The following is a 21,554-nucleotide window of genomic DNA, read 5'->3' as shown; positions in this document are numbered from 1 at the left end:
AAGAATGGGCATCAATAAGCCCAGAACTGGACAGCCAAGAGGGCAGCCTAGCGCTCTCCTGTGCCCCAAACCCAACCTCCTGGAGATGAGCAGCCCCTGCCCAGACTCAGCCTTCTATAACTCCACTGGGCCGGTGCCTTGGAGACCCTCAGCTTGACCCCCCTCTGTCCCATTGGTGTCTGTGGCTAGCCAGCTCTGCCTTCCAAACAGATGACTCCCAGCTCTGAGGTTCTGGAGACTTTCTTGTCTCCCCTTGCTTAGGTTTTTGTCTTTTTTCTGGAGATTACCCAAGACTCGGGTGTTCTTATTTTAACCCCCAGCTTCTTAAGCTGTGGGTTGCGCCCCCTAATGGGGACACAAAACTGAATGTGGGTCTTACACAAACTTGGCAACAGTTAATTCAAAATCAGACGTGTGGTGAACCCAAGCTGTCCGTGTCACATGACGTGACTTCATAGCAGTCTTGGCTCTGCAAATACATGGCACTTGGCACTGCACATGCCCATCACACCAACAGACACTGCCCCAAATGTCGCAGCTGAGATTCAAGGCTGTTGCTATGAACTGCAGTGCTTTTACTCCATGCACCAAGTTTTCTGTTCCGGGGATTTGAACTCACATCCTCGTGATTGTGCGTTACCGAGTGCTTTACCCACTGGAGCTATTTCTCCAGCCCATATATTAAGGACTTCTTAAAACTAATATTTTTTCCTTCAGAACTTTGGTTTGGTGTCTTTTTCAGATTCATTCTTAGCTCTGAAGCCTTTGCTCCCAGCAGGGCAACAGTGATCTTTCTTGAAAGTGTTTCTGGGGAATATGTTGCCAGTCGGGCCTGTACTAGATGGCCTGGATTATGGGGGATGATTGGTGGGGGGCATGGCTCCCCCAACCCCTTCTTTTCACATCACCCGTCAGAAGAGAATTCCAAGTTGGAAATGATTTCAGTGAATGTCTGGTCTGGGCATTTCCAAGGGTGAGTGACTAGCTGTGAAATCAACTTGGTGGGTCAGGACCAGGGTTTTTGAGATAATAAGAGCCAACTTGGGGAGAAAAAAATGTCAGGGTGTATTTTAGGCAGAATAAAAGTAGAGTGTTAGAAGCGTCTGCATTGGCTACACACATGTGTGTCTCGGAGTGGGCATGGGGGTGGGTATGCACATGTGCTTGGTGACCATGTGAAATACCTCCTGTGGTCACAGTCAGGCCAGATTAAAGCCATGGACCCACTTGGAACTCTTCATTTCACACATGAAAAAAAAAATGGAACTGTGGGGCTACCAAGTAACCCACCGGTGCTCACAAAGCTTGTTAGTGACAGTGCTGGGCTCACATCCCCCCACCTCCCCCCCACCCCCCATCCCCACCCCCTGCACACCCCCACCCCTGTGCCCTCAGATCTGCCTGTGCACATGCCCCTACTGCATGGTCAGGTTTCCTTCTATCAGTAGGAACGTGTCTATTCTCCCCTCTTTCACGGGGCCGGTTCTAACTGCCTTCCAATGGAGCGAGCTCATTTCTTGAGATTGCTGTTGCTATTAGCACCGGCTTGAGCCAGGAGACCGGCAAAGCTGGAGAGCATGCCGTACGCAATCCCATTTCTTAAAAGGCTTTTACCCTCGACACGGAGCATTCGGATGGCGAAGAATTTCAATAAACCTTTTGGAGCTGACATAAAATAGGTTTTGTGCCTCGGGAACCATAGTTTTCAAGGCTGACAAATCAGTCCTCAGAGTCCCCCCTTCCTCTTAAGAAATCGCCATGCCACCATTAAGAGGCTACTGGGCTAGCCTGGAGCCATCAGCCCACCCAGGCCAGAAGCAGCAGAATTGCTGATGGTTTAAAGTTTGCACCCTGTGTTGGCACGCCCCTTCTCTATGAATCACCCTTAGTGCCAGGCTCTATGAGCCTGTGAACCTTGCTTAAAATGGCCTGAGTGTTTGGGAAATCAGCCTGCACGCTACCCGTGGCGCTCCCTGCGAGGGCAGGAGCTTCCTCAGGTTAGGGTTCTTCCTGTGTATAATGCTGGAGATCTGGTTGGTGGCCTCCACCTCCACCTCATGCAAAGGAAAACAGCACTGCTGGGGGCTGGGACAAGAGGAGGGAGGGAGGCCTTGGAAAGAAGGTACTCATGAACCATGGCTTAAAAATAACCCGCTGCATCATCTGCGGCGCTGAAGGCAGCTGGTTCAGAGAGCTCCCTCCTCTCCTCATGGGGGGCTCCCATGCCAATGTGCTGGGGAAGGGCTTGGTTGCATGGGGTGATCTGGGAATTCTCACTCACATGCGGGTACCAGCTCCATCTCGGGCACTCACACCCTTCAGAAGCCAGGAGCCAGAAGCGGCACTGTTCCCTGAAAAGCTCTCCCATGGTCTCAGACCTCTGAGTTAGTCATCCCATCCTTCTGTGTGCATTGTACGCCACAGAGGGAGGGCTGGGGAGAGCGACATGGTCCTGTCCTTCAAGAGTGCACATGGCCCGGGACCCTAATGCAGGGAACTGCAATAACAGTGGGAACAGCACTGTGAAGAGAAGGCTAGCTAGAGGCAACCGTGGAAGCCTCAGGAAGGAACAATGTCTTGGGGGATACCACCTTCAGATGACAAAGTCTTCAACATGGGGGCTCTGGGTGTTCAAACACTTGAATAGATAGCACCCAGGGCTGTGGTGGTTGTCTGGTGGTGGCAGGAGGTCAGAGGGAAGAGAGGGTCAGTCAAGATGGTGGGCGACACTCCCAAAGGCCTCTCTTTCTTGAAAAGGAAGGCCTGTTAATGGGCAGCCCTATCAGTCACGCATGCTTTAGTGTGAATGATCTCACTGAGACATTTAGCTTAGTTTTCACTTAAAAGGAGCTGAGGGGCTGAGAGAAAATGTGGCGATATAAGCCAGGGAGAAGAGACAACGTTTTCATTTGGAAATGGAGAAATCCTGAGGCAGAACAGAGCTGAAAGCCTGGGGGGCAGGGAGGAGATGGCCAGCGGCTCTATAACAGTGGTTCTCAGCCCTCCCAACACTGAGACCCTTTAATGCAGTTCCTCATGGTGTGGTGACCCCCAACCATACAATTATTTTGTTGCCACTTCATAACTGTATTTTTGCTACTGTTACGAATCATAATGTAAATATCTGTGATTCCCAGTGGTCTTAGGCAACACCCATTGATAGTCATTTGACCCCCAAAGGGGTCGCAACCCACAGGTTGAGAACTCTTGCTCTGTTTACTCATTTCGTCTGAAGGTATCTATTAAGCATCTTCTACAAGTGCTTAGTGTTGACTGTGGTGAAGTGAACAGGACGGAATCACGCCTGAACTCAAAAAAGCCCTGGTTCTAGTGTCTTGGAATCAAATGAAAGGAGGGGACATTCAGAAATTCTGCAACAACAACTCAAGTTTCGAAAATCTTCCCTTGGATATAACCTAGTGTTCCAGACACAGAGTTGACTACCGTGTCAATCCATGCCTGTGAAACCAACACAGCGAGGCTGGGGTTCACCTGAGTGAACCAGGAGGCATCCACTCCTACCACACAGACCCTGGGTTGCCTGCCTTCCAGGGCTCCCGAGAGCTCACTGTGAGCTGCTTGTTAAAATAGCCATGATTCAAAAAGAAATTAAACGAACTCACTTTATAGTAAGCACCAGTGATCACAAACTAAGGCTTATGTTCAAAAAAGGTAATCCTTTCTCAACACCGAAGCCATGCTCTTATCTGGGCCCTTGGTGCACACTTCTGGTCATCTCTGTCACTGTCTATTCAGTGGGGACAACATCTAATGGTGAGCTACGGGCATCTCCTTCCAACTCTGTATTCGGGGACTTGGTACCATGGAAAATGGCAAGCCATGTAAGCAATAGAGAGCTGGTAACCAGTCATCAGCGTGTCCTACTCTAACTCTGGCGGGAGGGAGGGGAGGATTACCTTGGCGGAGAACTTGAGATGAACCTCAGCTTCGTCGGCCAGACTCTTCTTCACTTGGGCCCACGCCTCTCCCAGGGAGCTGCAACACAAAGGGGGCTGTTAGACGGAAGGGATGGGGGTGGGCAGAGATGTGGTGGTATTGTGTTCCCCAAAATATTGTGCACCCTAATAAACTTATCTGGGGTCAGAGAACAGAACAGCCACTAGATACAGAGGCCAGTAAATGGTGGCACACACGCCTTTAATCCTATCACTTGGGAGGCAGAAATCCATCTGGATCTCTGTGAGTTTAAAGCCACACTGGAAACAGCCAGGCATGGTGACTCACACCTTTAATCCCAGGAAGTGATGGCAGAAAGCAGAAAGGTATATAAGGTGTGAGAACCAGGAACTAGAGGCTGGTTAAGCTTTTAGGCTTTTGAGCAGCACAGTTCAGCTGAGATCCATTTGGATGAGAACTCAGAAGCTTCCAGTCTGAGGAAACAGAATCAGCTGAGGAACTGGCAAGGTGAGGTGGCTGTGGCTTGTTCTGCTTCTCTGATCTTCCAGTGTTCATCCCAATACCTGGCCCCGAGTTTGTATTTTATTAATAAGAACTTTTAAGATTCATGCTACACAGAAAGGGCTCTGGTCCTAAGCTACAGCCCTCCCTAAGAAGGGATGGTAGGTCTAGGCTCCATGTCTTGAGGAGGTATAGAACACTCAAGACTCTGGACTTGAACGAGACTAGACTCAGCTACCAAGGCCAAGGTGAGCCGGCCTTGCTTCCGTGTCTAAGAGAGGAGCAAGCATCTCAGCGGCAGGAGAAATATCTGGAACCCAGAGCCACTGGAGGACTCAGGGAGGTGGAGAGGGCAGAGTGCTTTCCCACAGCATGTGCTGCAGTGGGGTTGGTTCCCGGCCAGCACTGTGCCCGGTACCTTTCCACTCCACACCCTAGTTTGTTGCTGAGGGGACACATATATGCTGGTAACTAAAGGAAAAAACCAGATTCGTTTCTGAAGGCCCTTCTCTTGCAGCCAGCCCACAGATCTCAGCCACTTGGCCTCCAGGAGAGGCGCAGATGGTCTACTTGGGTCCAGGGACATCCCAGGTGCAGCCCCACACTGAGAAGGCTCTCCTAGCCATCTGCAGAGGCATGCTTTCTCTCTAGCAGATTCTGGATTGTGCACCCCACTGTGGCTTGCAGTGTACACTCTAAACGGTGCCATTTCTCTGCTCCAAAGAGATACTCCAAACAGGAGGCGTCTCCTAAAATCCCAGAGACTTCCAAAAATACCTAAGATACAGAATTCATTATGTGGACCCTTCAGCCCCACGATCATTCTAAACCAGACCCCTGACTCCTTTTCCAGACCTCTCACCCAGCAAGTTGACTTCATTTCATGCAAAATTAAACTTTAGTGGCAAACGCTGATTAGAAGACAGCCCGCTGGGGCAGAGCACTGGAGTTGCCGCTTCCAAGTTCAAAGGCAGCAGCTAGCAGATCTGTCCCTGTGATCCAGTTCCCTACCTGGCTGGTGGCAGTGCTAGCCTGGCCTTGGTGGGTGTTCATGAGGAACTCTCAAGTCAAACCTATAGAGTCTGGAAGAAGGGAGGGTATTGTTGGGGTTCCATCAGAGAAAGACTAGGTGAGTCTGGGGTGACCATGCTGTGGACATTTGTCTTTGCCTCAAGGGCCTGGCATCTGGGAAGCTGTGAGGAGAATGCACAGTCCTGTAGACCTATGTGGGCTAGGCTCCCCTACCTCACTCAGCAGTGGAAGCTGTCACGACAGTTTCATGGATCGGAGTAAGGTAAAGGTGTCCCCTGAAAGCATAAGCAGCAGACTTCATCCCAGGCATGGCAGTGTTAAGAGGTGGGGTTCCTGAAGCCATAACAAAACACTTGGGAGCCTTACGCCGGCCATTTCTCTTTTGGTTGACATGTGGTGGCTTCTGTCCCATGCTAGGGCAGTGTGTAGGCACCTTGTAGGTGCTGGCCCTTGGTCTTGGCCCTCCCAGCCTTCAGAACCATGAGCAATCTCTTTTCTTCATAAATTATCCACTTAGAGCAATACAAAAGGGTCTCAGACACAGAGTCACACATTTAGGGCAGGCTGGTGAGCCGCAAGGGTGGGGCCTCCCACACATCAGGGGATGCTCTACCCCTGAGCTCCATCTCCAGTCCTCGGGCAACTGTTAGGAGATGATGCAGAGACGACTGGATATCACATGGCAAGGAGGAATCTTGACCATCACTTCACGCCACTCACATAGGATCTCAACGCAGATTCTAGCTTCAAAGCGACAGTCAATAAGCCATTGCCATCACGGGGGGGGGGGGGTTCTGCTGCCCTAGGAGCTGAGTGACACTAAGAAGGTCCTGGAAATATAGGAGTCTGCAAAGGCCCTGGGAGGAGCTGAGCTTCTTCCTACAAGGCTGCCAGCCCACTGCCAGCAGAGCACGTGGGGTAACTGACTAGGGTCGGGTATGGTAGCCTGAGACTGTTAGCTCAGGGATATTGCGGGCGGGGGTTAGGGGCAGTGGGGGGGGGAAGCGGCACCATTCCCATCCTGGACCACATCTTCAGCCCTACCTGCAGGGCTGGCATGCCCCGGTGGAAGGGTGTCACTCCTGACTTTCAGATGGGCTCAGCGCCATGCCTAGGTACCCCTCTCCTCAGTATTCCAAGGCCCTTCAAATGTATGGGACTGCCGCACTCGGCCCTGTCAATATGTCTAAACGAATAGGTGTTCACTAAAAATAAATTTTACATGTTTGGGGAAAAGCCATTAGAAATTCTCATTTGAAGACGGCGTCTGGTGAGAAAGAGGTAAAAGAAAAACCGTCAGGTATACCTGGATCTCAATGTATAGTCTGAGGCAAGCCAAATCAAAGCATGGGTTCCTGGTTTCAAAACTCCAACCAGGAATGACCAACATTTCATAGCCTCCCCACACACGAGACGGCTGAAGGCACAATGAAAACCTGAAGGCTGCTGATTCACCAGCATGCACACATCTCGTGACATCTCATCTGGACAGAGCACCTAAGCTACCAGCGAGCTCAAGTGTATTCTAACTGCCCCTGGGTTTCTGAGCTCTCGAATGCCCGCACGGCTGTCCAGGTGCACTGGATGAAATGTCTAGAGCTGCGTTGTAAGTGTAAGATACAGCATTGTGGTCCTTTGTCCCCTCCAGTGACGCAGTGATGGGGTGTGTGCATGTGCACACATGCGGCATGGATATCTATCTGTACCTGAGCTTGTGTGGTTGAGTGTGCGCCTGTATGTGGGTCTGGCACGAGAAGCAGGCTGCTTAGCTTAGGAGCATATGCTGTGTGCTGGCAGGACAAAATGTCCCTGGCAGGAGCCCAAGCCGAGGGGGTGGAAGCAGGAAGGCTCCAGAGCCATGCAGTGATGCCAAGCGTGGGGACCCATAGGAAGCCGCTTCCCCTGGTGGCAGGGCTACTTCCCGTGCGTTTCCTGCCTTGTCTCAGGCTAAGGAAGCAGTAGGTGAGGCCGGGAGCCAGCTAACCATGTTCGTGTCTGAAGAGGGACATAGGCTCTGTTGGGCCATCCTGTGGCTGACAGGGAGGAGACAGCCTGGCTTTAGTCAGCCCATGAGGAGCCCTAATCAGAGCCATATTCAGTTAGCAAAACATCTCCGTTTCAGGCAGACTCCAGCCATGAGGCAGACTCCAGCCTGCTCACTGTCACAGCTCCCTGACCTCTGCTGTGGCCACACCTTCTTTCTGAGGTTCATCTCAGGAGGGTGGTGGGACAACAGAGGCAGCCTCTGAGGACCCTTTTGGTACTGACTTCGCGGGAGCCTTGATCGTTTTTTCTTTTGAGGTGAAAATCGCCTGTGTTAAAATTATCCAATTTAAGGTGAGCAATTGCCAAGTGTCCACAACATCCACAGTGTAGAACAGCCTACCCTTGATGGCCCCAAACCCTTCATCACCCCATCATAAAGAAAAGCTTGTGATTCCTCCCTCCACTTTAGCCTCCTGATTCATATCTTGAAACTCTGATGGAGGCTATGGGGATGGGGCAGTAAGTAAGGTTAGAGGGCAGAGCCATGATCCAGGAGGATAATTGTCCTTGTAGGACTCACTCCTCCGCCTCAGCCCACATAGAGGATGTGTATGTAAGCACACAGTGATTTTTTTCAGCCATCTGCGACCCCAGAGAGAGCCTGTGCCAGACACCAACTCTGCTGGAACCTTGACATTGAACTCCCAGTCTCTAGAACTGAGACAAAATAAAGGCTTTTTTTCTGTGCCTTTTCTTGACAGGGATTTCACTGTGTAGCACAGGTTGGCCTTAAACTCATGATCTTCCCATCTCTACCTCCTGAGTACTGGGTTATAGATATGTATTCCTTCATGCACAGGAAAATTCCTATCATTTAAGTGACTCTGTCTGTGGTATTTTGTTATAGCAGCCTCCCCAGACACATACACACCCTAAATGGAAAGATTTAAAGTACCTACTAACTATCACTCCCCTTTTCCCTCTTCACCACTAACCAGTGGGCTTTGTCTCTACTGTTTTGCTTATTCTGGACACTTCATATGAATGGAATGATATGCTCTGTGACCCACGGCAGCTGGCTTCTTTTACTTAGCATCACATTTTTGAGGTTCACCCATACAGTAGTGGTCTCAGTATTCTATTCCTTTTTATGGGTAAATAATATCCCATTGTACATCCATGAGTATCCATTGTGAGTACACTGTGGTTTGTGTACCTGTTCACCTCCTGAAGGAATCTGGGCCATTTCTACCTTTTAGTCTCTGTGGACAGTGTTACTTCTAACATGCTTGTTTGAGTCCTTATGTTTGACTCATTTGAGTATAAACCTAATAAGGAGTGGTGACGTATACTACTTCTCTGATTATCTCTTGAGAAATGCCAGGCTAGTTTCCACAGTGGCTGTGTCGCTTGACATGCTTGCTAATGATCAGGAGGGCCAGGGCTCTGCAGACAGACAGAAGAGAAGGCATCTATCCCTGAAGGATTTCTACCCCTGGAGATCCTTGCATGGCTGGGAAGGTTGGGAGTGTCCCTTAGCCCTATCTAGGACTGTCATCATAGGAGAGGAAGATAGGGCCTGGCCTGGGGCTCTCAAAAGCTCTCCCAGAGGCTGGATAGGAAATTCTCAGACTCAGTTTCCTCCCAGAAGAAGGGGGACAGAGCTGGGCACTGAGAGGTTGCTGTCCAGCCACAGGGCACAGTGCAAAGGGGCTCTGACATGCTCCAGCACCTAGGAGACCCTGGGTCACTGAAGAAAAAACATATGCAGAAGGGATAACCTGAAGTATGAATACTCAAACTTCAGGTCATGGGTGCCTACTTTGAGCCATGAGCACCAGCATTTTTGTTTGGTTGTTTATTTGAGATAGGGCTTTGCTATGTAGCCCAGGTTGGCCTGAAACTCATAATCCCCCCATTCCTCAGCCATCAGAATGCTGCCATTAGAGGCCAAAACACTTAGTTCTGAGTACCAGTCTTGAACCAGAAGTCTGAACCCTGAGCCGTGAAAACTCATCTTAAGCCACAAGTATCCACCTTGAGTTATTGGTCCCTTGTCCAAGGCGTGAGGGTCTACCTCAAGTCGTGAGCATCTACCTTGGACTATGAATGATTACAAGGCACAGACCCCCACAGTGAGCCAGGCCGACAGCAATCTCTCCATCCCAAGTGAGCAGCATTGCTGATTGAGTAAGGATCCCTTTCTCTGTGTCCCCTCATCTTCCTCCCCCCTCCACTCTCCACCCAACTCACCCTTCCTCCTGGGCAGCCAAGGAGTTCTGCGAGAGCTTAGCCAGGTTCTTTGCATATTCCTCTTCAATCTTTATCCTGCGAAGAGAGAAAACCAGGGTGTCTGCTCTGCAGTGTCAACCATGGGTGGGACCCCCCACACCCTGCCATGCCTCGGTCTTGCAAAGAGACCCTCTAGACATGGGGGTTCCAGAGCATGTGGCTCTCACGGCCCTGCTGACACTGGAGGGGCCAACAGCGACAACTACTGCATACAGGAATGGTTTGGACTCTGCTTTCCACTTCCGGCAGAAGTCATCTGTACCACTCCAAGCACGAGATTAGACATGAGAACCTTCCAGAAACAAGAGAAGCTCGTGACAGACCTCCAGGGAGGCTAAGGATGTGCCCAACCTTTCCATCCTTCATTTCCGAGTTCACACACTCCCAGATGGCCTCAGCCTACAGAAGCAAGAAGGGAACATCTTCCTCCACCCTCCCACCCACAATGCCTTCAATTGCCAAGCATTGCCATGGGTGCAAGGGTTTCCATGGAAACCAGGTAGGGTCCAGAGCTGCAATCCCATTGGATTTTCCCAGAGGAGAAAACCCTCCACACACCTCCAAGGCAACTCTCTGGGGCACACATTCTGTACAGCTAGGCATATCCACATTACGTGGGCTGTCGACAGCACGTTCACCTCCTAAGAGGCTCTCGGGGCCACGGTGAGAGGCAGAGCTGTGCTACGACAAGCAGAGGTGGTCTGCAGGCAGGGCCCTAGACAGCCCTTCCACCTTCATTTGGTGAACAGAGAAGTCCTGGGACATGGGATTGCTGCATCCTGTCTGCTAGGGTGAGAACCCAAAGGATGCAGGGGCCTGGGGAGGGCGACTGTGCGGACCTGCCGCAGCCTCTGTACAACTGCTCGCTCCTCACTCCTGACTGGAGCCTGTCTGCAAGCTCCTGAGTTTCCCGCTAACCCATCTCCATTTCTCCTTTGCCTCCAGCCCCAACGATGTGAACCTCTACCCCGCAACCTCATACTGGAATCAAGATCTCCAGAAAGCAGATCTCATGATGCCACAAGGTCAAGTGCATGAGCCAGGAGAGGGAGGTGCACACGCCATCTGCCTCCTGAGCCTCTGCTGTGAGCCAGCCTGTGTCATCCCCACCTCCTCCCTACTTCCCTCGGTCCAGCAAACTCGCAAGTCCCAGCCGGGCTGCCTGGCTCTCCTGCCTCTGATCGCTTGCCCAAGAGCTCCAAAGGTGGGCTGAGACAGGCTCCAGGAATTTGAATTCCCTCCACTGGCTCCCAGAGACCTCAGTGGCCTGAGATGACAGAAACCATTCATTTGCCAACAGGACACTGTTGTGAGTGTAAACCATATGCATATTGAGGCTTCAGCTCCCATTGCTTCCTACTTGTCTGTTTTATGCTTCTGTTTTCTTGCATCTGAGCAAAGCAGCCTTCCAATTTCCTACTAGTTTAATGGGTCATAAAATAAAGATTTGATTATACAAATGGAAAATAGGCCTCCTAAGGAAAAGCGGGCTTTAAAAATGCCAAAGCATTATTACCCGATTACTAGTGTTATAATGAAGAAATACCTTTTAAAAGATCTTTGCTATTTGCAAAGAATATTTCCAGCAAGTCATGGAAACTCTAGCTGGAAAGTTGTACATATGTTTATGAAAAAAATGAGTTGATGGGGGTGTGTGCAGGTGTGTGGGTATATAGATGTATGAGTGTGTAAGGGGATGAGTATGTAAGTATGCAGGTGTATGGTGTGTAGATGTACAGATGTGTGTGATATAGGTGTGCAAGTATACAAGTGTGTAGATGTGTACACATGTGTTCAGGTATGGATGTACAGGCATGTGAGTGTGCAGGTACATGGGTGTGCAGGTATAGGTGCACAATGGTATGGGTATGCAGAAGCATACATGTGCAGGTGTGTGTACACAGAGGTGTGTGAGTGTGCAGGTACATGGATGTGCAGTTGTCTGTGCACAGGGATGTGGGTATGTAGATACTTGGGTGTGTAGGTGTGATGTGTGGGTACACAGGAATGTGTGAGTGTACAGGTGTGTGGGCATGCAGATAAGCGGGTACACAGGTATCAGTCACATGGGGTGCAGGTATACGGGGGTGTGGGTGTGTAGGCACACAGGTATACAGGGATAGGAGTAAGATGTAGTGGTGTGGGGGGGTATAGGTGCCCAGATGCATAGTTGTGTGGGGATTTGATGCATGGCTATGTAGGTACACAGATATTTAGGTGTTGGGGCATGTCGTGGCTAGGATGTGTGAGTATGCAGACCTGTATGTGAGCAGGCCTGAGGATGTATAGGTATATTTGTGCATGGGTGTGCAGGTCATACAGGGATAGAAACAAGAAAGACAGAGAGGAGGAAGATGAAGAAGGGACTTCACTGCAGCTTTTCATATTTTCCTTGAGCTGAATTTATTGGATCTTCATCTATGACCCAAGTTCTTCAGACACAGGGCTATTGGAGTCCTTAGAGGCAGGGGTGGGATGGGAGGATGGTTCTGTGTCCCTTGGCCCGGGAAACAGTTTTAACTAAAAGATGACCTGGAAGGCCAGGAGTGGCACACGCTTCCAGTCCCAGCACTCAGGAGGCAGAGCAGGTGGATCTCTGAGTCCGAGGCTAGCCTGGTCTACAGAGTGAGTTCCAGGTCAGTCAGGGCTACACAGAGAAACTTAATCTCAAGTAAAAAAGAAGACCTGGAAGGTCACATTTATGACAAGGGACAGCTTCAAATGAGGGTAAAGGAGCAAAGCGGCAAGTTGGGGGGTAGTGGGGAGGAGTGGAGGCTGTGGCAGATAGGACATATGCCCCTCCATGGACAGCAGCTACTCAACTCCAGCCAATTATTGCATAGGGGCTGTGCAGGCATCGAGAGATACCACGCATCCAGGATTCAGTGCAATATGTGAGCGTGTGTGTGTGTGTGTGTGTGGGGGGGCATGTGTCTCAACATATATATTGAGGTCTCATGTAGCTCAGACAAGCCATAAACCTGCTACACAACTGAGGACGGCCTTGAACTCCTGACCTCCTTCTTTCAACTCCCACATTATGGGTATGAAGCACTACACCTGGCTACCAGTATTTTTGGATATTGGTTCAAATCTTTAGAAACACTATCCATGCCTACACCACACATTTGCTGGCCACATCTGCCCCAGGGCTAAGCATAGCCAGCCAGCCAGCCCCTCCCCTGGGGTCCAGGGCTTAGAGTGGCCAGCTCCAGAGCTGCATGGGTCCTGGTCTCACCTTTCCCGGATGAACTCAGACATCTCCTTCTGCATCTGCTTGCCTTTCAGTTGCTTCTGCAGCAGCAATTCAAACCCAGCCACCGTGCCATTGCCTTGCGGGTCCTTCTTATCCGCCTAGGAAGAAGCAAAAGTCTAAGTCATCAGAGAGTGGGCTGTGTCTCTGGGAGACCTTCCAGATCATGCCAGGGAGCCATTGCAGCTTGCAGAAACCTTTCTCAGTGAGAAGGGCTTCATGGGCCCTCTTCCCTGTCCTGACCACAGTGAAACTCTTTCCTCAACAACAATGACCCAAGACCCTCTGGGCATGCCACTATCCTGGCAGGGAAACCACCATCATGCCCTACTGAAGCTTTCCTATCTCTGCCATACCCTCCTGAGGCTTCTCTATCTCCATCATACCCTCCTGAGGCTTCCCTATCTCCATCATACCCTCCTGAAGCTTCCCTATTTCCATCATACCCTCCTGAGGCTTCCCTATCTCCATCATACCCTTCTGAGGCTTCCCTATCTCCATCATACCCTTCTGAGGCTTCCCTATCTCCATCATACCCTCCTGAGGCTTCCCTATCTCCATCATACCCTCCTGAGGCTTCCCTATCTCCATCATACCCTCCTGAGGCTTCTCTATGGGTGCTGAAGATGTGTTCACTTCATTCTGTGAATGCTACATCTTGAAAGAAAGGCAAGGAAATCACCCAAAAGACTAAACCAATCCCTTCCTCCCTCTGGGGTAAACAGGCTGAATGACTCATTGGCTCAAAGAAAAACCAGCAAGAGCAGTGTGCTCCAGGGACTCTGCCAGCGAGGAGACATTTCTACTAAGAGGAAAAGGCCTTGACAATCAGGAAAGGAAAACCACTGAGGGACCAGGAGCCAGAGCTCAGATTAAGATGAGAATTCTCGACTGAGCATGGCAGTGTACGCCTGTAATCCCAACAACTGGGAAACAGATGCACAAGGGTGGCCAGACAAGCAAAAGAAAGACACAGGTGCTCTAATGTGATTCTCCAGGGTGCCAGTGAACAGCAGGCAGGGGAGCATGCTCTGCCCAGCCCCACAAGTTTCTTGTCTCCCCTCTAGGACATGTCCTGGTCTCTAGAGCCCCGAGGATGATTTCTGCACACATGACAGCCACTCTTTATTCTGCTGATGTCTCCATTCTTCCTGGTCCACTTACTCACCTCACATACTCCATTCTCATCTGCCACATACGCAGAGCAGGTTACATCCAAGTTTTCCTTAAAACACCTTCAATACCTCCCAGCTACAGACAGCACAAGACACAACTTCCTTCAGGCCTACAGAACCTTCCCATGTCCTTACTGCATACATGTCTCTCCTGGATCATCTCTCACAAGCCCCAAAGCTTTCACGTCTTTTCCAGACCTCTATCTTACAAGCAGGACAGCGGGAGTAGCAGGAACCGCTCTACAGGGGCAACCAGGAACCTCTGTGTGCTTTCTAATGGGTTCGTGATTTGGGAGAAAGAAAAAGCACTTTGGGCTGGTAGTTAGCAAATTGAAAAAGAGGGCAGATAACCCATTCCATGCCATGGTGCAAAGAGGTTTTCTTTATTGGTTGGTCCTTAGGGTCTTCCCGAAAGCTCCTTGTAGAGATTTAGTCATTTTTCATAGACGGTTGAGGTGGCGTGGACCCTCAGCACTATAACTGCAGAAAGGTCAGTGTCACCGCACCTTCAAAGTGCAAGTGCTCTGGACCAGCTCTGACACTCTTGCGGTGTGGGATTTTACATGTACATCAAGGCATCATTTTAACGGTGGGAAAAATATACGTCACGTGAGATTTATCGTTGCCGTCACTTCCTAAGTGCACACACAGTTTAGCGACACTAAGTGTATGGAGACTGAGGTGGTGACGGTCTGCCATCCATCACCTGCAGAAACTTCTCACCTTGTAACAGGCCACTCTGCACCCACTAAGCAATAAACAGGGGCTTGAGAGCTGTGGATGCTGAGAGGTGATTTATACGTCCCTGTCTGCGCCCAACTTCCTCACGACTCAGTTGGGAAAGCAACAGGCAAAGAGGCAAAGCATGGGCCCAAGGCCACTCCCAGTGGTGTCAAGCGGGCCTGGAGCTCAGATTTCGTTATTAAAAGTAATTCTAGTCTCCTGCCTCCATCCAGCACTGGAGGGAACTGTCTTTCAGCTTCCTGGCATTCTGGTTGTGGTTTCTATGTTCCTGTGAAGGAGAACCACACAGATTCCCTGGGACTGCTGGGATGATCTAGAATCCGGGAAAGTCCTGTCTGAGATGCCAAACCGGACACCACACCTTGAGGCTTCAACAAGAGAGGCCCTTTCCACCCTTCCCAGGTGTACGCTGCTGTTAGGGTCACATGGATGTTGGAAACTGAGGCAGCACTTACCCAGAAGTAATCACAATAGCTCCACTCAGTTGGCTTGAGCAGCTGCTGTTCAGGCATTGTGTCTGGGTGAGGGAATGTCACACAGTTGATCTGCGGGGCACAGAGTGAGAAAGAGAATGTTGTCTCTGCAGGATCAAGTGGATGGAGCACAAAGCAGGCCTCCCCAAGGCCACTTTGGTGGAATGTCCTCAGCAACCTTCCCAAGCTCCAGCAGCCAGTGAGTACTTCAAATAAGAGGTAACAGGCCCCCACACCCATCCTAGAGGCTACAGTGAAGGAAACCTCTTTGGTGAGCGTTTAGAAGGATCTATCACAATTGTAAATGGCTAGATCCTGTGACCCAGCAACCGTGCTTTGAGAGACTGCTACAGATAGATCCATGTGTGCCCGGTTTCCACCACACACTATCTATGTGGTAAAAGGCTGGACCAGAACCTCACTGTCCAACAGGAGGGGAATGCGTAAATAAAGAATGAGAGAGTCAGGAATGGTGGTGCCACTTGCAACCCCAGCTCCCAGGACGGAGAGGCGGCAGGCTGAGGAATTCAAAGCCACCCTAGGCTAGACAAAGAGATCCTGTATCACGCACAAAAGGCATCTGTAGAGATTGTTATGGAGGGTCCATGAATGTATTTATGAATGAAGGCAGAAGTCAAACTGTTTAGGGAAACATGGCAACCATTGGGAGGGGGAGTAAGGAGGAAGAAGGTAAGGAAGCATGGGATGATTAGCTCAATAAACAGCATGTACTGGTATGAAAATGATCTTATAAAACACCGTACTATGTACAATGAATACATATATGAAAAGCAAATAAGCGATACAGCAATAAAGTATTAGCCATATTGATAAAGAAAAGAACCAGATGCACTGCTAAGTGGTGAGTGGGTCTGGGTGCACAGCAGGCAATGTGTAGAATAGTTTAGGTTATCACAGTGTGCTCCATTTGTATGAAGAAGTGGGGTAATATCTGCCTGTTTGATATAACCTGTGTGGGATCATTCTGGAAGCTAGAAATGAGCATCCAAATCCGCTTCTAAGACAAGCCACGGACAAGCCGGGCGGTGGTGGTGCACGCTTTTCATCCCAGCACTCACGAGGCAGAGGCAGGCGGATCTCCGTGAGTTTGAGGCCAGCCTGGTCTACAAAGCGAGTTCCAGGAAAGTTACAAAACTACATAGAAAAACCCTGTCTCGAAAAACCCAAAAAACAAACAAAAACCCAAAAAAACAAAAAAGAAAGAAAGAAAGAAAAAAAAAAAAAGCCAGGGACAGGGCTGACTCAGAAGTGCCTGAGGGTAAGGGTGAGAGGTTATATTGAGCTGCCTGTGGTATGAACATCCACAGTTTAAAGGTATAATCCGGGGTGCGGGTATAATCTTGGGGCTGGCCCTTACGATGGAGAGTGTGGTGTGGAAGTTTCTGGGCTGTTAGAGCTATTATTCCTCCCAGCTGTGTTTGTGATCCTCCCTAGCTGCTCCCCCTCTTCCCCTGCCCCTTTGTGGGCGTGGCTTTGCTGCTGCTTTTGTTGATATGGTTTCAACTCCCCAGCTCTACACCATGACCTCCTCTTTCAACCTCCCCATCTGCCGAAGTGGGGTGTTCTGGTGCTGACCAGGAACCCCCCAGGGTGGCAGACTGTCCTCAAGCTCTGACCTAGGAGGGTCATGCAAACAGCTAGGTGCCCCTGTGTCCCAGAATCTACAACTAGGACAGGAGGGAAGCAGCCTGTCCCTTGGGAAGGTTCTTCGGGCTGTGGACACACATCTCATGGGCAGGTTCATATTCCTGCCCCATGTCATCAGACTATGAGCTGATTCCAGGTGAGCCGGAGATTGAGGTCTGTATGTCAATTGTCTCAAGTTTTCAGTGACGGCAATTATTTCAGAGTTTAAAATTAAAACAAAACCAAAACACCATGTACAACCAGCAAACTCCTATGTCAGCTGACTCAGACCCTGGGACCTCTGACCTAAGGGCAGGACAATATGTGTTAGTCGGTGCGTTGCCCGGCCTGCCTGCCCACTGCCAAGAGCAGCAGCTGCCTTCACAGGCCTGGGTGAGGAGACTCAGAAGTGCTAGCCAGAAGGGAAAGGCCTGCTCCTGGACATTGATGTTGGCGAGATAAGGTGGGGATTGTTTGGGGAGAAGCATGCTGACATGGTGGGAAGGGGGCCAGGAATGTCACAGTGCCCTGGAGATGGGCAGCACTGAATTCTACCACAGTCAGCTCAGTGTGGAGTTCTGGTCTGCAGCTGCTGCTAGGGGCTGGATGTTGGGTAGAGCTGGTAACATCTCAGGTCTAGCCTCAAGAAAGAGTCTCTCCAAGCTCTTGATCTAGGCTGAACCCCCTCCCTGCTGTGAGGTGTCCTGATCTGAGCCTTCTTTAGGGGCCTCAACAGCCTCCCACTGAGTGGGTGCTGCTTGGGGCCATCATGAAATCAGGCTATGGAGGTTGAGCCCCCAAATATTTCCTGTTCCAGCCATACTGGTAATGACAGTCACCTTTATTTTGCTTCCTGAAAGCTTTAATGTAATTTAATGACATATAGTTTCTAACAGTAAAGTCATCAGGTGCTAAGAATCACAGAACCAGGGTTGGGGAGGCGTCTCAGCGGGTAAGAGCACTTGCTGGCCTGCATGAGGATCTGAGTTCAAATCCCTGGAGTGCCAACGCCAAGTCAGGCATGGCTGCATGAGGCTCAGAGACAGGAGGATTACTGGAAGCTTGCTGGTTGCCAGCCTAGCCCAGGATTTAGTGAGAGTCTATCTCAAGTAAACTAGGCAGAAGTATTAGAGAAAGATACATCTCCCTCTGGTCTCCACGCACATGTGAGTGTGCCCACACAACTGTGCTCACACAAACACATCCATGAAAATGCATAAAAGAAAGAATCATGGAACCCACAGATTTGAGGTACAATTACCCTTCACTATCTGGGGGTGGAGGGGTGGGCACTGGTTTCAGCCTTCACATGGATGGTGAAATTTATAGAGGTAAAATGGCACGGTACTTGCATATAATAAATACAGACCCTCCTGCCATGCACAGACTTACAATACTTGGTAATTTGAGCTCGGTATTTGTTCCACTGTATTGATGAGGAAGTAATGGCAAGAAAAAAGGCTGTGCGACTGAGCACAGGCACAATTTTCAACCTGCAGTTGGTGGGCTCCTCAACTGGCTGAATTCACAGGCACAGACCTGCAGCGAGGGCCACAGTACTCAAAGGTAGGCAGGACTGATTTCTAAGGAACCTCGTGATCTACCCAGACCTTCCTCCTTTCTCTTCACACAAATTGCTCTTGGCCTTGGCCACAAAGGAAGGAGCTTATCACAAGTGGCTTGGCCAACGGTGGGTCAGGGCTAGCAGAAAATGGGTCTTGTTTAGCCGCGTCTAGCATCCTCCCTGAGAGAACTCACATCCAGAGAAAGGCTGGTCCTGTCTACCCCAGGATGCTCGTGAAAAGAAGTTAGACACCATTAGTCCAAAGGGGAGAGAGTAACAGGAAACTCCTTCAATGGCAACCCTCAGCTGGCTCCGAGGTTGACCACAGAAGGTCTATGGGAGAGCTAGGGCTTGATTATGTCCCATTCAACCCCTCCTTTGTCCCAGAGCCATGGTGTAACATGTCTCAGAGTCACCTGGTGGGGGGTTGTTAAGCAGATGGTGGGCCTGGCCTGAGTGTATGATCAGAGGCTGTGGGTGGGGCCTGGGGCTCAGGTGATGCTGATGACAGGCGAGAAGCAGCATTTGCAAGCCAGGCTGCCGTGGCGGAGCACCACCCAAGGAAGGCCTGCACCCACCTGTGGAAGATAGAATAACGAACAACCCCAGGGTCCTGCTCTTTCACACCTCATAGAGCCTTCCAGAGTGATACCTACAGCAGGGACTAGAAGGTTTGGGGTCTAGTAGGCGAGAGCCCCTCAAATGGCCCTGGAACAGCCATGGAAGGATGGGGGCTGGGAGAGAGTGAAGGTGGGAGGTGGGGGGAGCTGCGGACTCTTGATGCTCCTGCCACTCTGAGGATATTAGTTCTCAGATGCCCCCCCCCCCCGCCCCCGTCAGGAGCCCCGGGGTGCCTGTCACTGCCTCTGTCACTTCTGATTTGGGTTAGCCCACTGGGACTTCCTGGAATCCTCAGAGCCCTTCTCCCCCTGGTGGTCATGTCGAGAAGTGCACAACGCTGAGGAAATCAGATCACAGAAGTGTTCAAATCCAGGTCAGGCGGGCGGCAGAGCTGCATGTTTACCAGATAGCTCCTCCACGGCATGTGCCACACTGGGTTTTCCTGCTACACTGAGTCTCCCGATTATCCTGCACACACACATCTGTGTTGTAATTTTGATGCTTTTTTTTTTTTTTTTTTTTTTTTTTTTAAATCTTCCCTTCCTTGCTGACAGCTTGCCCGTGAGGGCAGGTGGCGGGATGGAGACCATCCTATCCTAGGGTTTTCCTAGCTCCTGGCACATCAGGCAAACCGTGGGTATTCAACAAAGCATCATTATTGCAATGACAGGGAACTAGGTCTGAGGTACAGCATCTGTTCTCAAGAGCTTGATAATTAAGGGATGATGGTCCTTGGGATAAACCTCTCATTAGGGGAGGCGCAGGATGCTGAAGCCACAGGAAGGGCTGGGGGTGCTTAGATGGAGTGGTACTTGAGGAAGATCTAAGCAAACAGGCTGGGAGAGGGAAGGGTATTTCAGGGGTCTCTGTGTGTGTGCCTCCATGTGCAAGTACGAATGTGTGTGTATGTGTGTGTGTGTGTGTGTGTGTGTGTGTGTGTGTGTGTGTGTGTGTTCACACAATGCATGTTGAGTTTGGCTCTGAAGCAAGAGGGGGCTCTGGCAGATGTTCAGAGGTCTGTGCTGAAGGCAGTTAGCCACCAAGTGTCTGGTTCTAGTGTGACATGGACCCGACGATGCTCTCTGGGTTCTCAGCCCCACATGGTGGAGGCTGCACAGTTTGGAGAGCTGAAAGAAGATGACTGTGGCCCCAGGAGGGAAAGGCTCAGGACTGCCCTTGACCCCAAATGCCAACAGTGCCAAGGAAGGAATGTGAAGAGCCTGGCCTGAGTGCAAGTGTGTCCCTGCACCCCGGGTTATAAGGAGGGAGACAATGGATTCCGGAGAGCGGGAATCTTCAGCAGCAGAGGGCATCGTGAGCGCAGTGTTGTGAAATCATGCCCAGTAAGCAATCAGAGCAAAAATGTCCACCTGCCACAGTGGTGCAAACACACACAGGGGAGGAAACTGAGGCACAGAGGCTGACGGGCCACTGTCAGGCAGCTAGAATGGCATGAGAGGGTCCTGAGCTGGTCTCCCAAGTACTGGTCCATCATTCTCATGCTGACCCTACCCCTCTGTGACCTTCAGGCCTCACAGCCAGGTGCTTGTGTCCCTGAACCACAAGGCTCCACTAGCAGGGCCACAGTACTCCAAGAAGGAAGAGAAAGTGGGGCGTGTCTTTCTCCATGGGTACCTCCATGGGCAGATTCCTCCCTTTCCCTCCTGGTGATATTTCCAGGCAGTTGCTAGGAATGTACGGTGGCGGCGGCACCCTTGAGGAAAGGTGTGTCTCCTCCAAAAGCCTGCTGGGAACAGTGAGAGCCTCAGTCCCTCCTGTTGCTGCACAGTAGACAGCCCGGGGATCTACTTTATGCTCAGCAAGCTCTAATCATGTGCTGAGTCTTGCCACGTGTGGACTCATGCAGTCCTCATAACAGCCATGCAAGGTACTGAAGCACAGAGAAGTTAGGAAACTTAACCCAGATCACAGAGCTCCTATGTAGTAGTAGAGCCATGGCCTGAATCCAGACTAGGACTCTGGGTCCAGACTAGGATCCTAAGCCCTGTCAATACATGACTGGTCTAACACTCTGGGGCAATGTAGCTGTGTCCTGCTCATGCCAAAGGCAGTTGCTGAGCAGGAAGCAGAAGAGGGATGTGCCTGTCGGTGTGTGTGTGTGTGTGTGTGTGTGTGTGTGTGTGTGTGTGTGTGTGTTATGGCCACTCCTGCTGTCTCCTCCTGGGATCCCCAGTCTCAGGAACAGCCACATGGGGAAACACCCCTGTCCCACCCTAATGGACGGGAAGCTTCCTATTCAGTGGCGGCTTGACTAAGGCGCTCTGCAGTATCTTGAGGTTTGTTCTCAGACATTCACTGAAGGTACAAAGGAGGCAGCAGCAGCTGGT

At 50.6% G+C, this 21,554-nt stretch overlaps 1 protein-coding gene across 1 annotated transcript in view; it reads right to left on the bottom strand.

The window, feature by feature from the left end:
• The window catches only part of Gas7 (growth arrest specific 7), a 236,398-nt gene that overhangs the window by 9,421 nt on the left and 205,423 nt on the right, over positions 1-21,554 (bottom strand). The window contains exons 6-9 of the mRNA XM_059270935.1: positions 15,357-15,446; positions 12,968-13,083; positions 9,691-9,765; positions 3,918-3,996 (exon numbers count right to left, since the gene is read on the bottom strand). Coding sequence (XP_059126918.1) covers positions 3,918-3,996; positions 9,691-9,765; positions 12,968-13,083; positions 15,357-15,446 — 360 coding nt within the window. The remainder of the gene's footprint in view (positions 1-3,917; positions 3,997-9,690; positions 9,766-12,967; positions 13,084-15,356; positions 15,447-21,554) is intronic.

This window comes from Peromyscus eremicus, chromosome 8a (genome assembly GCF_949786415.1).
Source record: "Peromyscus eremicus chromosome 8a, PerEre_H2_v1, whole genome shotgun sequence".
NCBI classification, from domain to species: domain Eukaryota; kingdom Metazoa; phylum Chordata; class Mammalia; order Rodentia; family Cricetidae; genus Peromyscus; species Peromyscus eremicus.
Note: the sequence above shows the minus strand (reverse complement) of the source record. Positions and strands in the feature narration are given on the sequence as shown.